The 19,785-nt window shown below is 46.8% G+C and overlaps 1 protein-coding gene across 1 annotated transcript in view; it reads right to left on the bottom strand.

Moving 5' to 3' along the window:
* SEC23A (SEC23 homolog A, COPII component) overlaps positions 1-19,785 on the bottom strand; it is a 981,910-nt gene that overhangs the window by 834,581 nt on the left and 127,544 nt on the right. Inside the window, exon 6 of the mRNA XM_086937358.1 lies at positions 9,230-9,309. Within this exon, the coding sequence (XP_086793484.1) occupies positions 9,230-9,309 (80 nt within the window). The remainder of the gene's footprint in view (positions 1-9,229; positions 9,310-19,785) is intronic.

The raw sequence follows: 19,785 nt of genomic DNA, 5'->3' as shown, positions 1-19,785 counted from the left end.
TCGGTACTGCCAAAAAAGAGCCAAGTAGTAACACCTCATAACTGCCCCCCTCAATTCTAAGAGACGCCACCCCTCCCTACACCCAGTTAACCCACTACAACAAATGGTCTACCGCCCTGCGAAACATGCAGGGGCTGGCCCCTGGATCCACTCTTTACCTGGAAAACATGAATTACAGGACTCAAGCCACATTAACATCCCTGGAAGTGCTGTTGTGCCCAGAAGAAAACAAGTTACTTACCTGTAACTTCAGTTAACTAGTATTGGTATCTTTCATAGATTCACATGCCTGAATCATTCCCAGTCGCCGAGGCGGGAGTCCCACGGTATATAAAAAAGCAGTGCCAAAAGTAAATGATAGTAGTTGGCCCTATGAGAAGGCCTGATGCCTAAATTGTAGTAGCCTATCTACCTCATTATGCTAAAAAGACCAACGTTTTTCTACCAACCAATCAGCTCACAGCACCCTCTAGAACCCTCTCTGCAGAGCCAGTTCTCCTCCGATTTTCGTTAGCACAAGTGGGAAAGAGTATCCCAAACTTACTCTCCGGGGAGACTCTCCCGGGAGGAGGGTGGGTGGGTGCATGTGAATCTATGAAAGATACCAATACTGGATAACTGAAGTTACAGCTAAGTAACTTGTTTTCTTATCCAGTATTGGGGTATCTTTCATAGATTCACATGCCTGAATCAGAATAGCAAGCAGTAACCCAAGCAAAAGTCGGTTGCGGATGTGGGAGACTTATTGTGGCGCACCCTCATAAACTTATGTTTGACAACCAACAATTTCAAAGTAAATGGTCTACTAATAAAAGCATGTCTAGATTCAAAATAGCAGTCATCTAGTATTCCACTGGAAAGGAACATTAGCATAACATAAACAAGCAATCTGCTAAACATGTCCTTCTTCTATATCAACAAAAATACTGAATAGTATACACACCCATCCTAAAATGAACCAAACAGTGTTACCGGAGTATGTTCTTATGGAAACAGGTGACGTAAAACCGCTTGGCCAACTGCCGCATCCTCTTGATTTGCTGATTGCAGGCAGTAAGGTCTTGTAAACGTGTGGACATTCTTCCATGTCGCAGCACGGCAAATGTTCTCTAGCTTCACTCCTGCAAATAATGCTGTAGATGCTGCTACAGCTTGTTTAGAGTGAGACCTTACAGTTCTTTGTAGTGGTTGGTTAGCTTTAACATGGCAGAAATGGTACGCTGAGGCTATCCATGTGGAAATTGTGGCTTTAGTGACTGCTTTCCCCAGAGTAGTTTGGCCATAAGCCACGAATAGCTGATCTGACTTTCTGAAGTTCTTTGTCCTTTGAAGATCAAACTTTAAACATTGTTTAATGTCCAAAGAATGTAGTGTTCTTTCCGCCGGGGTTGTAGGATTTGGAAAGAAAACCCGCAACTTCACTGGTTCATTCAGATGGAACTGAGAAGGCACTTTGGGTATGAAAGTTGGATTTGTTCGGAGAGTGACATACTCTTGAGAGAAATGTAAGAAAGGTTCTTTGATGGTGAAAGCCTGAATTTCTCCTATTCTCCTGGCAGAAGTTAGGGCTAAAAGCAGGGCGACCTTCCATGTCAAGAATTTGAGGTCGGCTTTGTGGATCGGTTCGAACGGGTACTTCATCAGCTGTGAGAGGACCGTGTTGAGTTCCCATTCCAGTGGTGCAGGTTTAATTGGAGAATAAGTCCGGAAAAGACCCCTCATGAATTGTTTTATCAGTGACGAAGAGCATAGTGATGGAGTGTCAGCCACTCTCCTGAACCTGGATAAAGTCGCTAAATGGACTTTTATGGACGAGAATGAAAGACCAGAACGAGCCAAATGTAAAAGATAAGGCAGAATTTTCTCCTTTTGAACTTCGATAGGGTGTAAAGCATTTGCAGAACACCAGGAACAGAAACGCTTCCATTTGAGACGATAGATCTTCAACGTGCTCTGGGCTCATGCTTTCTTCAAGATATCCCGGCAGTCTTGAGGAATTTGTAGGTGTTGAAATTCTAAGAAGTTAGGAGCCATGCGTGCAATTTCAGTGATTGAGGGTCTGGGTGAAGAATCTATCCCCCTTTGCATGACAGTAGTGTTGGAGCCGGTTGAAGTTTGATCGGAGGCTCCTGTGACCGCAACATGAGCTCCTGAAACCAATATTGACGAGGCCATCTGGGAGCAATTAGAAGGAGACGGCAGCTCTCCAATTTCATTTTGTGCAACACTCGTGGAATCAGAGGGATCGGAGGAAAGGCGCAAGCATAGATCCCCGACCATCGCATGGACAGGGCATTCCCTCTTGACCCCTGTTGAGGGTATCAGCTGGCGTAGTACCAGCATTTCTTGTTCTGGTTGGTCGCAAATAAATCCAACGTTGGTCTGCTCCAAGCCTGAAACACCTTGTTTAAATGCGTGATGTCCAGCTCCCACTCGTGACAATCCGACAAGGATCTGCTTAGCTTGTCTGCTAGGGTATTGTGCAGCCCTTTGATATGTTCCGCCTTGAGAGTTATATTGTTCAGCGTTAGCCATTTCCATAATTCTTGGGTCTCTTTTGATAATGTTGTTGACCTTGTACCTCCCTCCTTGTTTACGTAAAACATGCTGGTGGTATTGTCCGTTCGGACCAGGACTGAAGACCCCGCGATTCTGGGGAGGAACGCTTGAAGAGATAGGAAGGTGGCTCTCAACTAGACTGTTGATGTGGCATTTCTTGTGTTTCTGAGACCATTCGCCTTGCACCTGCAAGTCTTGGAGATGGCCTCCCCAGCCCTCCATGGACGCATCCGTCGTCAGGACGAAGTCTGGAGGAGTTGGTAAGAACGTGAGTCCTTGTTTTAGATTGTGAAGTTGTGTCCACCATTGCAGAGCATCCACTATACGTGGGGTGACTTCGATAATGTCCTCAAATGAGCCTGTCGCTTGCTGCCATTGAAGATGTAGCTCCTCCTGTAGAGGCCACATTTTGAGACGTGCCAACGGAATGTTGTTTGAGAACTGCAGCTCCTGCCAGCTGTCTAAAGTTCGTATTAGCAATATCCAAGGCGCAGTCGATGATTTCTGCCGCTGCACGTTCCTCCTCCATTAAGATCTTGCGTGCCTCCTGTCTTTTATCCTCTGGGATTAGATTAATGAAACCAGCCATCTCAGACCACATTTGGTGATCATAGCGCCCTATAATCGCTAAAGAATTTCCAGCTCTGATCAAGTAAGCAGCCATGGTTGAAAGTTTCTTACCAATAAGGTCCAAACGACGCCCCTCCTTATCCGGTGGTGTAGTGATAGGGGTGGCTGGGTTTTTTGATCTTTGCTGCACGGCCTGTGATATGACCGAATCCGGCCGCGGGTGTCCATGAGGCATGCAGGACTAGTGAGAGGAGCACAATACTTTTTATCAATCCTGGGCAACACTGCTGGAACTGAAGCAGGGTTTTTCATCACTTTGACACCTTCCTTCCAGATATAATCTATAATAGGAATGGCTCTTGACACCTTCCTAGTTTCTTCTTTAAAATCATGGAGGAAACATTCTGACTGCTCCACTGCCACCGGCAACTGAAATCTAGATGCAGCTCGCTGCATGAGATTGTGAAAACCACCTATGTCTTCAGGTGGTGAGTCTGAAGGTTGTGGAGTTAGTGGAGACGGCATGGGAATAATGTAGTCGTCCCCTGGATCCAACGGTGGATTATTAGGTAATTCTCCTTCCTCTACTTCGTCATCCGAAGAAGTGTCCGGGGTCTGCGTAGGTAAAGCAGGTTGTGGAGTTTCTGTGACCAGAGACCTGGGCGGTGGAACTTCAGGTTGAGGAACTGGAACAGTAGGTTGGGCTGGAGGTACAACCTGTTATTATTATTATTATTATTATTATTATTATTATTATTACCACCAGTATTTATAAAGCGCGAACAGCTGCCTCAACTAGGAGGCGTCCCGGCGCTGTGAGGGCTTAGCAAGAAAGCTAGCTGGGAGTCTGCAGCCTAGAGAGGCACCGAGGTGGAAAACGTTGTTTGTAATCTGCCAGCATAGCCTGTAAATCTTGGATGAGGCCTGATGGTAAACGACTGGCTTCCGAACCTTAGACCTTCTCCGGTATTCTGTGTGATGAGGGACTACAATGTCCTCCTGATAATAATGCCCGGTATAAGCGTCTTCTTCTTCTTCTTCATCATCCTCCTGGCATTTAATGTTTAACTATGAGGGATGGTCCTCAAAACTCTCCTCTTCATCATCCGCGTAAGTCTCTAGGAGATGAGAGGGCATAAGTGGCAAAATGTAAGATTCCTGCTGTCTCTGGTATGATACCAATTGAAAGGTCTTTGAAGAGAGCGGGGTAGAAAAAGCCTGTTTCACAGCTAAAGGCTTGGATGAAGCAATATCTATTTGTTTTGATGTCACCAGTGATAACGGTGTCACAGTCATCGTCAAAATGTTCCTTGTCGACGAGGTCGACGACGAAGAATTCGTCATCGTTGTAATCAACGTTGACTGGACCGCCGTCGACGGACTCGACTTGATGGATTTGACATCGACGGAACCATCGTCGACGGGGCCTTCGTCGACGGGCTCGACGTCGACGGGATCGCTGTCGACGGACTCGTCGATGGGCTCATCGTCGATGGACCTTGTTTCTTCGTCGACGAGACGGTCGTGGACGGTACTGTAGATGACTTCGTCGACGGGGGCTTCTTCGTCGACGAGTGCTTCTTCGTCGTCGAGACTGCCGTCGACGAGGGTTCTTTTAGCAACAATACAGATTCTTGTAGATAGGATAGGAGAAGTGATGGCTGTAGTGGAGATCATAGCAGTAGATGAAGAAGTAGAAGTAGAAATGGTAGTCACAGGAGAGGAGACAGAAGAGCTCTTACTCACGGTTTTCTTAAAAGATTCCTTGGTGGCTGAGGCTCCAGAGATATTAGATGGAGATCTCTGTGAAGAGCCTGAAGTGGAGTGGGAGGTTTTCACCTGTTTTCTCCCCTCACTTGAATTATCCTCTTGAGATCTCGCTCTCTTACTGGAGGTAGAGGCTCTGTCTTCATCATCCGTAGAAGAGGATTTGAGCCACAAAAGTACTCTGCTTCCCTATCCCTTAAAGTTTTAGAAGGGAAGGTACGGCAGATCTTGCAATTTTTTGCCTCATGTTTTGGATAAAGGCAATAAATGCAGTCCTTATGTTGGTCATCAACATGGACCCTTTTCTTCTTGCATGCTCTACAAGGTCTAAACAAGGCCTTCTTGTCAGACATCCTGAAGCTTTGGTGAAGTAACTGAGTCAAGACTCGGGGAAACTCCCTTCCACACAACGTGCGGTGAAAACCTGAGGAGAACTAGCTCTGCAGAGAGGGTTCTAGAGGGTGCTGTGAGCGGATTGGTTGGTAGAAAGACTTTGGTCTGTTTAGCATAATGAGGTAGATAGGCTACTACAATTTAGGCCTCAGGCCTGCTCATAGGACCTACTACTGTAATTTACTTTTGGCACTGCGTTTTTATATACCGTGGGACTGCCGCCTCGGCGACGGGGAAAGATTCAGGCATGTGAATCTATGAAAGATACCCCAATACTGGATAAGGTGCGGTTCAGTTCAGTTCCGCTCCGTAAAGAGTTTAACTGTTCATGCAATCCAAGCATGGGTGAGACAAAAGACAGAGTGTGTGCATTTATATATGCATGTGCATGCATGTCTAAGTGTGCACATATGGGTAGGTATTTAGGAATGCCTGTGTGTGTATGCTTGTATATATGTGCATGCATGCGTCATTGTGTCAATATATCGCCTCCTGGTAATGCTGTGTATGGATGTGCATGCTTCCTTATGTGCCTATCTATGTGCACGTGCATGCGTATGTGTGCATAACTATATGTATGTATGCTTATATGGTTGCATCTATCTGTGTATTCAGCTGTAGGTGGGTGTTTCCAAATGTGTGCCTGTCTATGTGTGCGTTTGTGTCTGTGTGTTTCTTTGTATCGGTGTTTGTTTCACGGAGTTGTTGGTGTTAATGTGTGCATTCATTTCTTGTGTCCGAGGAAAGGAATAGAGTCATGTGTACTGTGTGTGTTGATTATGGTCTGTCTGGTTTTATTTTGCCTCTTTTGCTCACATTTATGACCTCTTCCTGGCCTTATTGTAGCTTTTGCTCTATGTCAGAGTTCTTCAAACTGTGGGGCGCGCCTCCCTAGGGGGGCGCGACACCATCCTAGGGGGGGCGCGCACTCCTCTCTAATTTCACCGCAACTCTCTAATTTCACCTTTGTTCCCTGTCGCAAGTCGAGGGAGGAGGGAGGGGAAATCGGCGAGGCACGAAGTGCCAATGCTTTTATTATGTTTACCCTCCCAGGAGGGGGTTAATTCATTCAGCTACAACAAGGAGGCAGGAAGTCTCCTCTGCAAAACCGAAAACTGCCTCTCAAGGACATTTAATTTAGGAAATGAGTTCTGTGATGGTTTCTGATGATATTTGCAGAAGCCATGGTGACGTGGGAGGCGCTGCTTCAGATGACTGAGCCCAATGCACATTATGGTTCGTGAAAAAATGGGAACAGCGCCAATTGCAAACAGGAAGCATTTAAAGTTGACACGGAGCCCGGGCCCCCCTTTGATGAAGTGAATCCATACCAAGAGCACAAAATCGTAAAGAACAAAATCATCCTGAAATTCGGCAAAGTCACAACATTAAGACCATGAAACAGGACCTATTGTTGCAGCCTCATTTTGACACATTTAAAGCAATTGATTTGTGGTGCTTGCCAATGGTCCCTTAACCCACATTCCTGATTGTCTGTCCCCAGGTAGAGAAAAAGCACACAGATGCTGCATGGTTGGCATGAGTTCACCCACGATTTTGGAATACAAAGATTGTACACTTGAGTTTGGACAAGAAACTAGTGGTCAATTTCCTTTTGCTCTACAGAAATCCTTCCGCAGTTTCCACATCGACTCTGGCCAGATGGGTCAGATGGCTTCTGTATGAAGCAAACATTGATGTGTCTGCTTTTGGCGGGCACTCCGTTAGAGGAGCTATGACGTCTTAAGCATACTCTGTGGGTTCACGTTTGGAAGATGGTATGGCAGCAGCAGACTGGTCATCAGATTCAACATGTAAAATATTTGACAAAGTTTCATTTAAAACTACACAGGCAGGCGCGCAAAATGCCAGCTAGCCATGTGTTTTGTTAACCAGACTGCAACCAGACTGCAAATTGCTTCTCTATAAATAAAGACGCATGTTCCCTTTTATTATCAGACCGAGATTATTCAGGCAGCCCTAGAACACAAGTAAAAGTTATTTCAATTTATATTTGCTGTTCAAAGTATGCATGGACAAGTGCTAATAAAACAGCTTTAGGTGACTGCTTATTTTTGTACCGCCTGGGACATCAAAATAATGAGCTGGCAACCCTAATCACAAGACTGGGAGTTTGTTGCAGGATCACCACATTATTTATTTCCCCCACCCTGATTCCTGGTTTCTGCCATATTAGCAATAGTTTAACACATTTGAAACCCTAAGCTGCCCTCAATACCATTCTGAGTTACTTCAAATGTCTGGGAATGCACCTTGCATTCAGACAACTCTCTTCTCATTCTCAAAAATCCATCCACAGATTGACCGTTTGTGGCGAAAAACAGGCACACCCGTCACATTTATGTTGGTGGTGTTATCAATCAATGTCATGTGTAAAACAAAGCATCCTAGTAAAAACAATTTGCGCACATTTTATCTAGGAAAATGGTGGTTTGAGCTATGTAATAATCTGTCTTTCAGCACACCCACTCACAAACCTGCACTTAACTAAGCACTCTTATGTAGGACATTATATGCTGGATATGGCCCCGGATATGCGCGGTCAATTATGTAGTGTACCAGATTCCAGAAATTTCTGTTGGGTATTGGGAGGGGGCCCACCAGCTGAAAAAAGTGAGCTGGGGGGGCTCAACCTACAAAAGTTTAAAGACCTCTGGGTTAGAGAGTGCCCAGGAGTCATTCATGCCCACTAGCCAGGAGTTATTATTGTACCTCCAGGCACCAACTTCAGAACACCGCCTAGACCTGCGGAAAATCAGAAGAAGACTGGACCTGCTGTCTGTGACCTCAGAGAAGCCTGAAGAATTGGACCTGCTTGCTCCCTCTTGTACCCAGAATAAAACAGGGGACTTCAAGGGTCTTAAGGTGGACTTTCTCTTTAAGGAACAGGGATACAAGATGCAGGAAGCCTTTTCCTGGAAGTACCGAGCGAGCAGACCAGCAGGAACTTGACCTGGACTAGCTGGACCCTTCTACTGGCCTCTGCCTTACACCCTGTGAGTTTCTAAGAGCCTCCCCTGAGGTCCTGGCATGGTTGTTAGTAGTCTGCCCATCTGGTGGGTTGGGACTTAAAGGACCAAGTCAGAAAGTAAAATCTTTGACCAGGCTAAATCTGTTCAGTGTATCTGACCCACATTCCACCGCAGTCAGTCTCATATCGAGCTCAGGTCCAAGTCTACCACAGTCATGGACTATCATTTAAACTTTGTACTTTTCAGCACTATTCCTACTTACAACTTTAAAAATTCATTCTGGCTCCTCTGACTTGATTTTTGTCATTTTATGTATTAAATTGGGTCTGTCTTTCTAATTTCTTATGAAATTGTTAGCTAAGCTTGTCTGATCTGTGCCATAGCTACCAGGGGTTCAAGCTCAGGTTAATTTAGAGACTTTAAGGGTTGACACTGACAAGGGTTATGATTATTCCTTGAGGTGGGTCATCCTACACCCCAATTATTATTCCAATTTCTTATACCCCCGCATTGAGCAGCTCTCATATGCGAGGACTCGGGTACAACCAAGAATGAAACCGCAAGGCCTAAAGAACTGGTAGAACATGTAGTTCCCATGAAATAACTTTGCACAAACCTCTAGCACACAAATATTCCTTCAAACTCCAGAGCACATAGAATGTGTAGCTAAAGTGCAATGCCCTCTAAAAAGATCAGTCCAAAAAACCCAGAAATAGTGAAATCCACTAAAATACTAATGCCGTTTTTAAATTAGTTAGGGGCAATATTTATCGTAGAGGGAACATTTGTTACGAATTTCTCCAATTGTTCCTGGAGGGTAGTGTCACCCACCCCAAATAATAGTTCGATATCTCAATCCGGTATTTTACAATACATAAATTGTTACAGACAAACAATTACATTAAAATATAAAACATATATATATATATATTTTGTTTTGTAATTACCTGTTTGAAGGGGGTGGCTGTTGTACCTGAGGTCCTCGAGCTGCTTGTGAAACTGGAGCTTTAGTAAGACCCAACATTTCCTGTTTTTAAAGAATTAAAAAAAGACAAACAAATATTAAAGGCACTTACCAACTACAACAAAGTTAAAGGAAGAAACCCAACTTCCATGGTAAATTTAAGGAAGAAAGACACACACTAGTTTAAACTGATGAAGATAACATATTTTGTGAGGAATGTGTCCAGCTCCAGAGACTTGGAGAAACCATCAGCTGGGTAACTGGTCCAGTATGTCAGGTATTAAATGAAATGTGCAAAATCATAGGACTGTAGGATCGTGCAATGGTTGCCAGGTTGGACTGTCTCTTATTGGTTGCGGCAGGCCGAAAGGTAGCATGAAGCCTGTTTACTTACTAAAAACTAAGTTTTTCGATTTCTCCAACTCTAAGCATTATTTCATTCTTACAAAATAAAACCACCACTCTGGAAAATTTTACTGGAGACCATAAAAATGACCACTGTTTATATTAGTCGTAAATGCAAATGTGTGCCAATTTCAAAGGTTCTTTACAGTTGTGGGACAAGATTGGTTGCAACCCTCTTAGCACTTAATCATATAAATAGGTAGAGCCAGGCAGTGAAACGGACTGGTATCTCTCTGCGGTGCTGTGAATGGAGACCCTAGACCCTGGCCACCACTGCTCACTTGTCAGCTGTTTTGAACAGTGGGCTGCTATGCCTAAGATGAGCTAGAAGTAGGGGCCATGCGCCTCCACCCAGGGAACTCATGGTCCAGAAATGAATGTAAAGGAGAGAATTAAAGGGTGCCACGGTGAAGAGAAAACTGTTATCATTGCCCAGAAAATAAGGTCAGGACAGAGGCGAGGCAGGTGTGAGCAGCGCAATCTGTACTCCCCAGCCAGGGATGCCCAGCAGTGCTCTATTGGTATGTGGCAGTCCTTCCTGAAATGGTGTGAGCACAGATTGAATGAGAACCCGTAATGAGCCTGGAACTCAGGGAGTTCTCAGTGGCTGAGAGAGTGGCAGTGCTGAGTAGTGATGCCCCAGCTGATCCTCTCCCTCTCCAAAGACCCTAACACCGCCAAAACCAACCTACACGATGGGATGAAAGAAGTGGCTGAGTGGATGAAGAACAGCCGTTTAAAACTAAACTCGGACAAAACGGAAGTCCTCATCTTAGGATCATCCCCCTCCGCCTGGTCCGAATCATGGTGGCCACCGGCCCTGGGAAACGCACCCAAACCAACTGACCACGCACGTAACCTGGGCTTTATCCTGGACTCCTCCCTCTCGATGACCAGACAAGTCAACGCCGTCTCATCATCATGCTTCAACATCCTACGTATGCTCAAAAAAATCTTCCGTTGGATCCCCACCGAAACAAGAAAGACGGTCACCCATGCACTGATCACAAGCCGACTGGACTACGGAAACACCCTTTACGCCGGAACCACAGCCAAACTACAGAAAAAACTCCAACGCATCCAAAACGCCTCAGCCAGACTCATCCTAGACATCCCCCGCCAAGCTCACATTTCCGGTCACCTGAAAGATCTCCACTGGCTCCCCGTCAACAAGAGAATAACGTTCCGTCTCCTCACCCACGCACACAAAGCCCTCTACGACCTAGGACCCGAATACCTCAACACACGCCTGTCCTTTTACACCCCCACCCGCCATCTACGATCATCCAACCAAGCCCTCGCTGCAATTCCACGCATCAAAAGATCAACCATGGGGGGGAAGATCCTTCTCCTACCTAGCGGCCAAGACCTGGAACTCTCTCCCCACCCACCTCCGCCTTACACAGAACGACCTCTCCTTCAGAAAACAACTAAAAACCTGGATATTCGATAAGTAACGTACCCCCCCTCCCTCAAGCGCCTTGAGACCCTCTGGGTGAGTAGTGCGCTATACATATTTTAAACTTGAAACTTGACTTGGGAAAAGAGTGGCACTGGTTAGGCGGTGAATATCTCAGTCTACATTAGAACAACCAGGCACTGACCACGCGGCCTGGTGGCCAACGGGACATGTAAGCACTGGCGAGGACACATTCCAGAGGGGGCAAGGCAGATCCGGCTGCGGCCCCAGAGACAACTCTGTGGTGGCAATGTGGGGCAAGATGGGAGCGTCACCCCCTACTGAGGTGGCGCCACAGGCCGCAGAGGACTTGACGCCGCTGACCCAGGCATTTATGACATCTTTCATGTCAGATCTCAAGATGGAGATTTGCGCTCTGCGCACAGAGGTTCCCTCATGTGTGCGAGAACTCAGAAAGGAGGTAACTTACTTAGGAGACCGGGTGGATGGGCTGGAAAAGACAGTGGATGCCCGCACGGAGGACCAGGAGCAACTGTGGCAACACCTGGCAGTATTAGAGGAACAGCACATAGAGCTGCAAGTAAAGCAAGAGGATTTGGAAAACCGGAGCTGCTGGAATAACCTCTGCATCCGGGGAGTTCCTCTTGGCACGGAGGGGGAAGTACATCATGATCTCCCGGACATCTTAACTAGGGTCCACTTCTTCACAGAAAAGGAGGCTATCCTCAGGGCGGCACGCGCTAAGCCAGATATCTGGTACGACGGACTCAAGATTCAGATCTTCCAAGACTTGGGGCCCAACACCCTGCGACGGCGCCGTGCTTTCAAGCCTGTGACTGAGAAGCTGCGGAGCATGGACATCTCATGCCAGTTGGGCCACCCATTTGCCCTCATCTTCCAATGGGAATCCAAGCGCAGAGTGCTACTGTCCTACACGGAGGCGGCACAGTTGTTTCGCCTGCCGTCGTCGCCTCTGACCAGCCCTTCCCGCCCCCGGATGCCAAGAGCGGGTGCCTGCCAAACCGCCTTGGACTACTGTACATCGCCATCGACGTTCGCCACCCATGGAGGAGCAATGTACCTCTCAGGCCAAACAGGATATCATTCCACACATACGATCCCTTGAAGGAGACAAGAAAGACTCCACCTCCCACCCCTCAACTCCATGATAGACTGAATTCACACCCGCACCAGACTATGAAGCGTACGCCTACTGAAATGCACCCTTATTCTTAGGTTTGCTTCATAATGTGCCATCTTGATTTACACCCAGGCTCAATGCCTATAGGGTGGGGGACGCTGAGGCTTCCCCGCTGACTGAACTTGAGGTCAACTGCAAACCTACCGCCAATTGTTCCTGAGGGAGTGACATCCCTGGGCTCATTCGAACCCTAGGGTATAGGATGCCCGGCGACGGGAACAGAATACTTTGCCCCGTTGGCCATTGTTGGTTTACTGTTATTCACAGCTGTACCTTCCTGCTTTTCTACCTCTTTCTCTCTTCTTTCTCTATCCCCTCGAGTGTGGCTTACGAGTAGCACAGTGGCGCTGGCGTCTATACCCGGGCAAGTCAGAAACGATCCTGCGCATTCCCTCCCTTGACCTGCACAGCTCCCTTCAGTGGCTTAAAGGACTAATTAGGGATAGGAACTTACAATGACCCTTCCTTGCTCTCTAAAGGTGCTTTCCTTTAATGTCAAGGGGCTTAACTCTCCGAACAAGCGGCGACAGGTGTGGCGATACCTCCTACAACATGACCCCAACATCATATTCCTCCAAGAAACTCATCTTTTGAAATAAGATGACAAGCGCATGAGCCATCCCAAATATCCACTCCAATTCTGGGCTACGGCGACCACTAAAACGGCTGGGGTGGCCATCCTGTGCAGGAGTGGTATCAGGCAGAGGGAAACCAAGGCTCTATGTAGTCCAGACGGGCGCTTTGTTAAGGTGGGTGTTGGAATTGGGAGGCGCACATTCACGCTGTGCAATGTGTATGCCCCAAACCAGATGCAGGACTTCTACCTCCGAGCATTATTGAGGAATCATATCCCACAGGGTGACCCCTCCTTGATCCTAGGTGGTGATTTTAATCTAGTATGGGACTCTGAGGCGGACCGCAGTGGAACATCTTTGACCGGGATGGGGGCCATGTCATCTATGCTTTGTGCGCGAATAACGGACCTGGGCTTGACAGATGCTTGGCGATACTGTTCGCCAGAGGCAAGGGATTTCTCGTTCTATTCACACGTGCATCGCTCATACTCACGCATTGATTATTTATTTGTCTTTCATGCAATGGTGTGAGACAAACTGGCGGCGTCTATGTCTGCTATATCACTCTCTGATCATGCTCATTTCGAACTACTCTTGCAGGACCCGGCCACTGGCCCCCCCATACTCCGAGGTGGCGCCTGCCACCGAGTATCCTGCGGGACCCGGCGGATGTGGAAAGCATACGCGTTGCCATTGACTCTTACTTCGCGAGCAATGATATCCCTGAGACACCCTTCTCTGTGGTGTGGGATGCTTTCAAGGCCACAATTAGAGGTCACATCACCTCGCTCTCGATTGCACGGGCGCGCGAGACCCGATGTTTAGAAGACAGCTTGTCTGCGGACATCAAGGCGGCAGAAAAACAAGACCAGGTCAGTACCTCGCATACATCCTGACGGCGGCTTGCGAACCTTCAGGAGCAACTGCGCGTTTTACACACCAATAAAGCGGAAAGATCCCTTATGGCCTTGAAACAGCGGTATTATGAAGGGGGGGGACAAAGTGGGCACGCTATTGGCAAGGAGTCTTGGACACGGGCAGCGAAAGCTCACATAGATAACATTAAACTCCCGGACGGCTCGTAAGTCACTTCAGAGAGGGCCAAATGTGAGGCCTTTAGGGCCTACTATGCCACACTGTACGCGACAGAGCCAGCACCCCAGCTCTTATCGAGGATGCATTGAACCAGTGTGCTTGGAACCAGTTCTATCCCCACCACGCTCGGAGCCTGGAGGGGCCTCTAACTGCAGAGGAGACGACAGCGGCGCTAAAGGACCTCCCTCTCGGAAGGACTCCGGGTCCGGACGGCTTACTGCTGTCCTTTTACCGCACGTTTCAGGCACAGCTCATACCCCACCTGTTGCGGTCGTACAAATCTTTCTCGGACACGGACAGTCCGACGCCTTCTATGGGCATGGCGGAAATAGTGCTAATAACCAAACCTGGGAAGGACCTCGCGTTATGCGCCTCATACCGCCCCATAGCGCTCTTGAATACTGATCTTAAAATTTATACCAAAATCCTAGCCAAACGGCTGGACCCCCCACATGCCTGGTTTGGTGGAGCTGGACCAAGATGGTTTCATCCGCAAACGTCAAGGAGCAGACAATGTACGTAGGCTTGCACACTTAGTGGGGAAGGCGCACATACCAGCTTGCCTTCTGTCGCTCGACGCGGAGAAGGTGTTTGAGCGGGTAGATTGGGCTTTCCTTCGGGCGGTACTGCAGAGGATCGGGCTGGGCTAAAATATGATCTCCCGGATCATGGTACCATATAAGTCTCCCCAGGCCAGAGTCAGAGTTAATGGACAACTCACTGAGCCTTTCCATATTCACAGGGGTACTCGGCAGGGATGTCCTCCGTCGCCTCTGCTCTTTGCCCTTGTGGTGGAACCCCTAGCAGAGATGATCAGACAGAGGGCGGAAATACATGGCATCGCTATGGGGGCCGGCAGAACAAGGTTGCGACATTTGCGAACAACCTCATCCTTACACTCTCACAACCGCACATATCGGCTCTGCACTCCCTCTTACAGACTTTTGAACGGGCCTCAGGACTCAAAATCAATCATGGCAAATCCTGGGCCTTGAACCTTACAATTCCCAAAGAGGAGATTCCCACCTTGGAAAGACTCACGCCGTATCAGTGGTCTGCTGACCATATCCAATATCTAGGTCTCAAGGTAACTCCTCCCTTGGACACATGGACCCAAATTAACTGGCGTGACTGTAGGAGGGCAGTGTTAGACGACTTGCGTGGATGGAAGCCTCTGGCGATGTCGTGGCTGGGCAAGCTCAACGCCATCAAAATGCCGGTCCTCTCTAAAATATTATACTTATTCCAGTGCCTGCCCACCCCAATCCCATATCATCAGATACAGGGCTTACAGCGTGATCTTACCGCCTTCATATGGGGTGGGTGCAAGCCGAGATTCTCTCACAAGATCCTCATGCTGCCGCGGGATAGAGGGGGGCTAGCCTGCCCTAACCTCTTAGACTACTTACTGGGCCTCTCATCTCCACTTTGCATCAGAGTGGACGACTATTGAAAGTGAAAAAGTTTGGTTCCACATGGACAGGATGGTCACCGGACGCACCATCTGGGACCTCACGTGGTTCCACCATACGGCACGCTCTAGGAGTGCTTACATGGCGGTACCCACTAAAACGGTATTAGAAATCTGGGATAAGGTGGCAGTGCGCAGGGGCCTTACAACCTTTCCCTCTCCCCATACGCCCATAGCGGGCAATCCCCTATTTCCTCCAGCATACTGCTCCCAGGCTTTTGATAGATGGATATAGGGGGAATGCAGAGTGGTCTGCGACCTCTTCGAGGGAGGGAGTACTCAAAACTTTTGCGCAGTGTAGAGAAGAATTTAACCTCCCACTGGGAACAGAGTTGCAGTATGCACAGCTGCGACATTGGGTCATCTCGGTAGAGATGCAGGATGCAGCCACCCGCCCATTCACCCCCTTCGAGCAGCTGGTCCGCTTGTTTGACGACTCGAAGGGCCTCATCTCCCGCACATATCAGATTCTACAGCACCCCCCTCAATATCTATCTACCCACTCGTACCAGCGCAAGTGGCAGCTGGCGTCCGACAGGGAAATTTCATCCGCACAGTGGGTCGTTTATGGCACGATATACCCTGGGTTTTTTCGCAGTATTCCACGCATTAAAATCATGACACAATGGTATTACACACCAGATCGTTTGCATAAGATGTTCCCTGCTTCCTCCCCCAGGTGCTCGAGTTGTTTTGACTGCGCATGGCGATTTCATACACATTTGTGGTCCTGCCCGCTCTTGACCCTGTTCTGGAAAGAAGTCCTTAGTCATATCAAACAGGTTCTTGGTTTTCCCCTGCCCGAGTCTATAAGCACAATTCTGCTGGGCATCAAACCGGCCACTTTAAAGGCTGTTACTCGGAGCGATTGGACTATAGCACTGCATATGGTTGGAGCAGCCAAGCAACTCATTGCGCAATATTGGAAAAAGACAGAGGCGCCCCCTATCGCCACTTGGTACATTCGCTTATGGCATGTCATAACGATGGAGCTGCTTGCAGCGCTAATACAAGCATGTGCTACTCGCTTCACTGCAGTTTGGCAACCCTTAGTCAAGTATCTCAGTAAGGTGGAGCATGCCCGATATCTGCCCGCCAAGCTTAGAGCCCTGCGCCTTTTCGAAGAGGCTATCCTCCCTCCTGACCCTGACAAACTGCTTCCACAACTGGCCCAACCCAGCGCGTGACCCTCTCGTAGGGATTGTAATGTCCCTCACTGGCCTAGATCACTGGCCCCGCCCTCCCCCTTCTTCCTCCCATCCGTCCAAGAGATTTTGTTCTCTGCTACTATCTAAACGCTGTTACTCACTCGCTATCTGTCTTCCGCCTCTTTGCTTCTCTCGCTTCCTTCTCTTCTTGGCCTCGTGCGCTTGTTACAATATTAACGGTTTTTAAAGGGCCCTATGAAAAATCACAACAACTCAGTGCTGCCTTTTAATGTTGACCACGCGGCCCGCCCGTCACGGGTTGTAGGCGACATGCTGTGTTTAACCTCTTACAATGTAGCTCCTTTTTAATCATAAATTGCGCGGCCGGCCCTAAATAGTGTTGTGTATAAACACTGTGTGTATCAGGCCCGGTTTTCTGTTTCTATCTCGTAAAATAAAAACGATTTGAAGTAAAAAAAAAAAAGTCTGACGCTAGCGATAGAAGTTCCCTGGAGAGGGTGGAAAACAGAGCGGTGGGGGTACATCAATCACTACAAGAGTAGAGAAGAAGAAAGGTCGCTTTGGCCAGTGGCCTGTAAACCTAAGGGAAAAGCAGAAAACATCAATTTGTCTGGTGATTTACTGGCACCCAAGGGTAGAACAGTCCTGAGATAATGCGGCAAGAGCACATATTGTTATAGTCATGGGCTTCCAAATGCTGCCACTGGGCGACTCAGTGACTGAAGCAATGAAATTAGTTTCCATATCCATTTTTCTCTTTCAGGCTCTGTAACACCTGATGTTGTCAAGAAGGCATTCGTTTGGGTTATTACCTGGACCCCTAAAGCCTCGAGGTAGCTGGTTGAGGTACCATAATTGTGAGATCGGCTGAGCCTTGATTTATTTATTGGCTCTGTTATGTTAGCATTATGTGTCCTTTTATAAAAAAAAATGTAAAATTAAAACTAAACTTGCCGTTAATTTGGTGGCAGCAGTTTGTCCCTCATGGACCAAACTTCCAGCTAACATGGGCACTGATATAAGTTAAATTCAAATTAGTATTTTTTATTTTGCAAGTTCTAGTTTTGGCATGCATTACCCCATTTTATCTAGACTTCCTAATGCTAACTAAATGAGTTTTAAAGCACTAGCAATAGCCCAGAATATTCCAGTAGCCCAAAAAAAAAAAAAAAAAAAAAGGTGCTTATGTCTTTCTAGTTCACATTAGTGCAGTAACCATAACATATTTTCCTTGTTGTTTTTTCCATACCAAGTCAAGGTGTTCAGCACCATTATTTCCTTAGAGATTTGCTACAGCAATGGAACCAAATGGTATGTGTACTGAAGTTGCAATAATTTAGAAAATTATACATTTTCTTGCTTCTAATTAAGCATTAAGCTGCTTGGTCATGTTATAACCAGTCCTGTGACAGCTTCAGATCGGTGGTTCAATCCTGGACTTTAAGTTCCTTTTTGCTTTATAAAGAGCATTATGGTACAAAAAGCCTCAGTTCCTGCAGTCTGAATTTACAGGACAAACGCCGAGAAAGAATCGCAACTTTGGTAATTACCATTTGGTAAAGTGCCCTTCATTTCATTTATTCATTTAGATGACTGGTACTTCTCTTTCCTGTCAGACAAACACCAAAACCTTCTCCCTCTGCTGCAGACGATGAACAGAGAACATCTGTTGAAATAAAGCTCTAAAATTGGCAGACACCATCCACTGTTTACAGTTGTGATCAGCACTAGAAAACCTCACAATAACTCTAAACTCTATACATTTTAAAGACATAAAATAAGAAAATTTTGCAAGGACTGTGTAATTTATAACAAGCACAGTAAGAGACAACTGTAAGGTAGCCATCTGAAAGTGACAATATTAGATATACATGAGCCAGCACCTCAGAGGGCAAGTATCGCTCCTGTAACAGGAGTCACTGTTCTTTTGCCACGGAGGGTGGCTGACCCGCTGCAGGGTTGTTTCTAGTTTCAATATACATAGCAGGATTATAGGAACTAGCTGTTGCCAGCAGTACTTGTATGCACAATTTAACACCCCCCAATCGTAGGTGAGACTTTTGTTGCACTGGTTTCTACACTGGGACATTTTCCAGTCCAAAATGGAGGTCCCCTTAAACTTTCCCGTCTTAGGATATATAAGATTCCTTTTTGCCAACGACACAGTTGACCAGTTGCCATCTCCTTTCAGTTTTACTTGCATCTGATTTTGCTTCTCTTCTTTTGGCCACTCTAGATTACTCAGTGTTTTAACATATAGATTCGGTCTGGATTTGTTCTACTTAAAAACTGAAATTTGATTCTACAGCTTTATCAGTCTTTGGAGCGTAGGAACTTTACCTAATTTCAGCTTTTTTCTCCCATTTACAATGTAAAGTAAACAAGTAACATTTTTATTAAGTGTACTAATACAAAGGTGTCTTAGCGCTAACAGCGGAAACCTCAAAGAAATTGTTCAGTGGTCATTAGGTGCACTTTACTTTGAATGTGATACAAAGAGACATGTTTTGAGCGGTGTCCTAAACATGGCAGACTGGGCGAGATCTTACGGCCAGAGGGAGAGAATTCCAGAGTTTACCACCAAGATAGCGTAAACTCCTTCCCCCCTAGCCCCCTAGCCCCCTCCCCCATCTAGTTTTCTTCATCTTGGGGACTTTTAACAGATGGGCTGACTCAGATTGTGGAGCCCTTTTTGGACAGTACTGAAGAAAATTGTTCTGATGGTAGTGTGAGCCATTTTCATGCAGGGTGTTGTGAATGATGCACAATGTTTCAAACCTAATCCTATCTGCTACTTGTAACCAGTGAAGGTCCAGTATATCTTAAGTGACTGAGCAACATGTAGGCACTTTCAGGAGAAGCTGGGCTGCCACGTTTCGCCATTACTGTCATTTGGTCAGTGCAGCTTTCGTAATGCCTAGCTACAAGACATTACAATTATCAAAACCGGAGAGTTTAAGCACAACCATAATGGGTTTTTTGAAGATCTAGAGGGATGGAAGGGAACACTTTTTTCATTAATCTAATAAGAAAGTAACATATTCGGGTGGTATGATTAAACTGCTCTGCAAAAAGGAGCTGGTTGTCTAAGATCATGCCAAGATTTCTAACTTTTGAGACAGGAGTGGGTAATGGGCCGAAGTCTGCTGGCTACCATGTTGAGCTCCAAAAGCTGGTGTTCTTACAAAGAGAATCACCTCGGT

This window comes from Lissotriton vulgaris, chromosome 9, assembly GCF_964263255.1.
Source record: "Lissotriton vulgaris chromosome 9, aLisVul1.2, whole genome shotgun sequence".
Classification (NCBI taxonomy): Eukaryota; Metazoa; Chordata; class Amphibia; order Caudata; family Salamandridae; genus Lissotriton; species Lissotriton vulgaris.
Note: the sequence above shows the minus strand (reverse complement) of the source record. Positions and strands in the feature narration are given on the sequence as shown.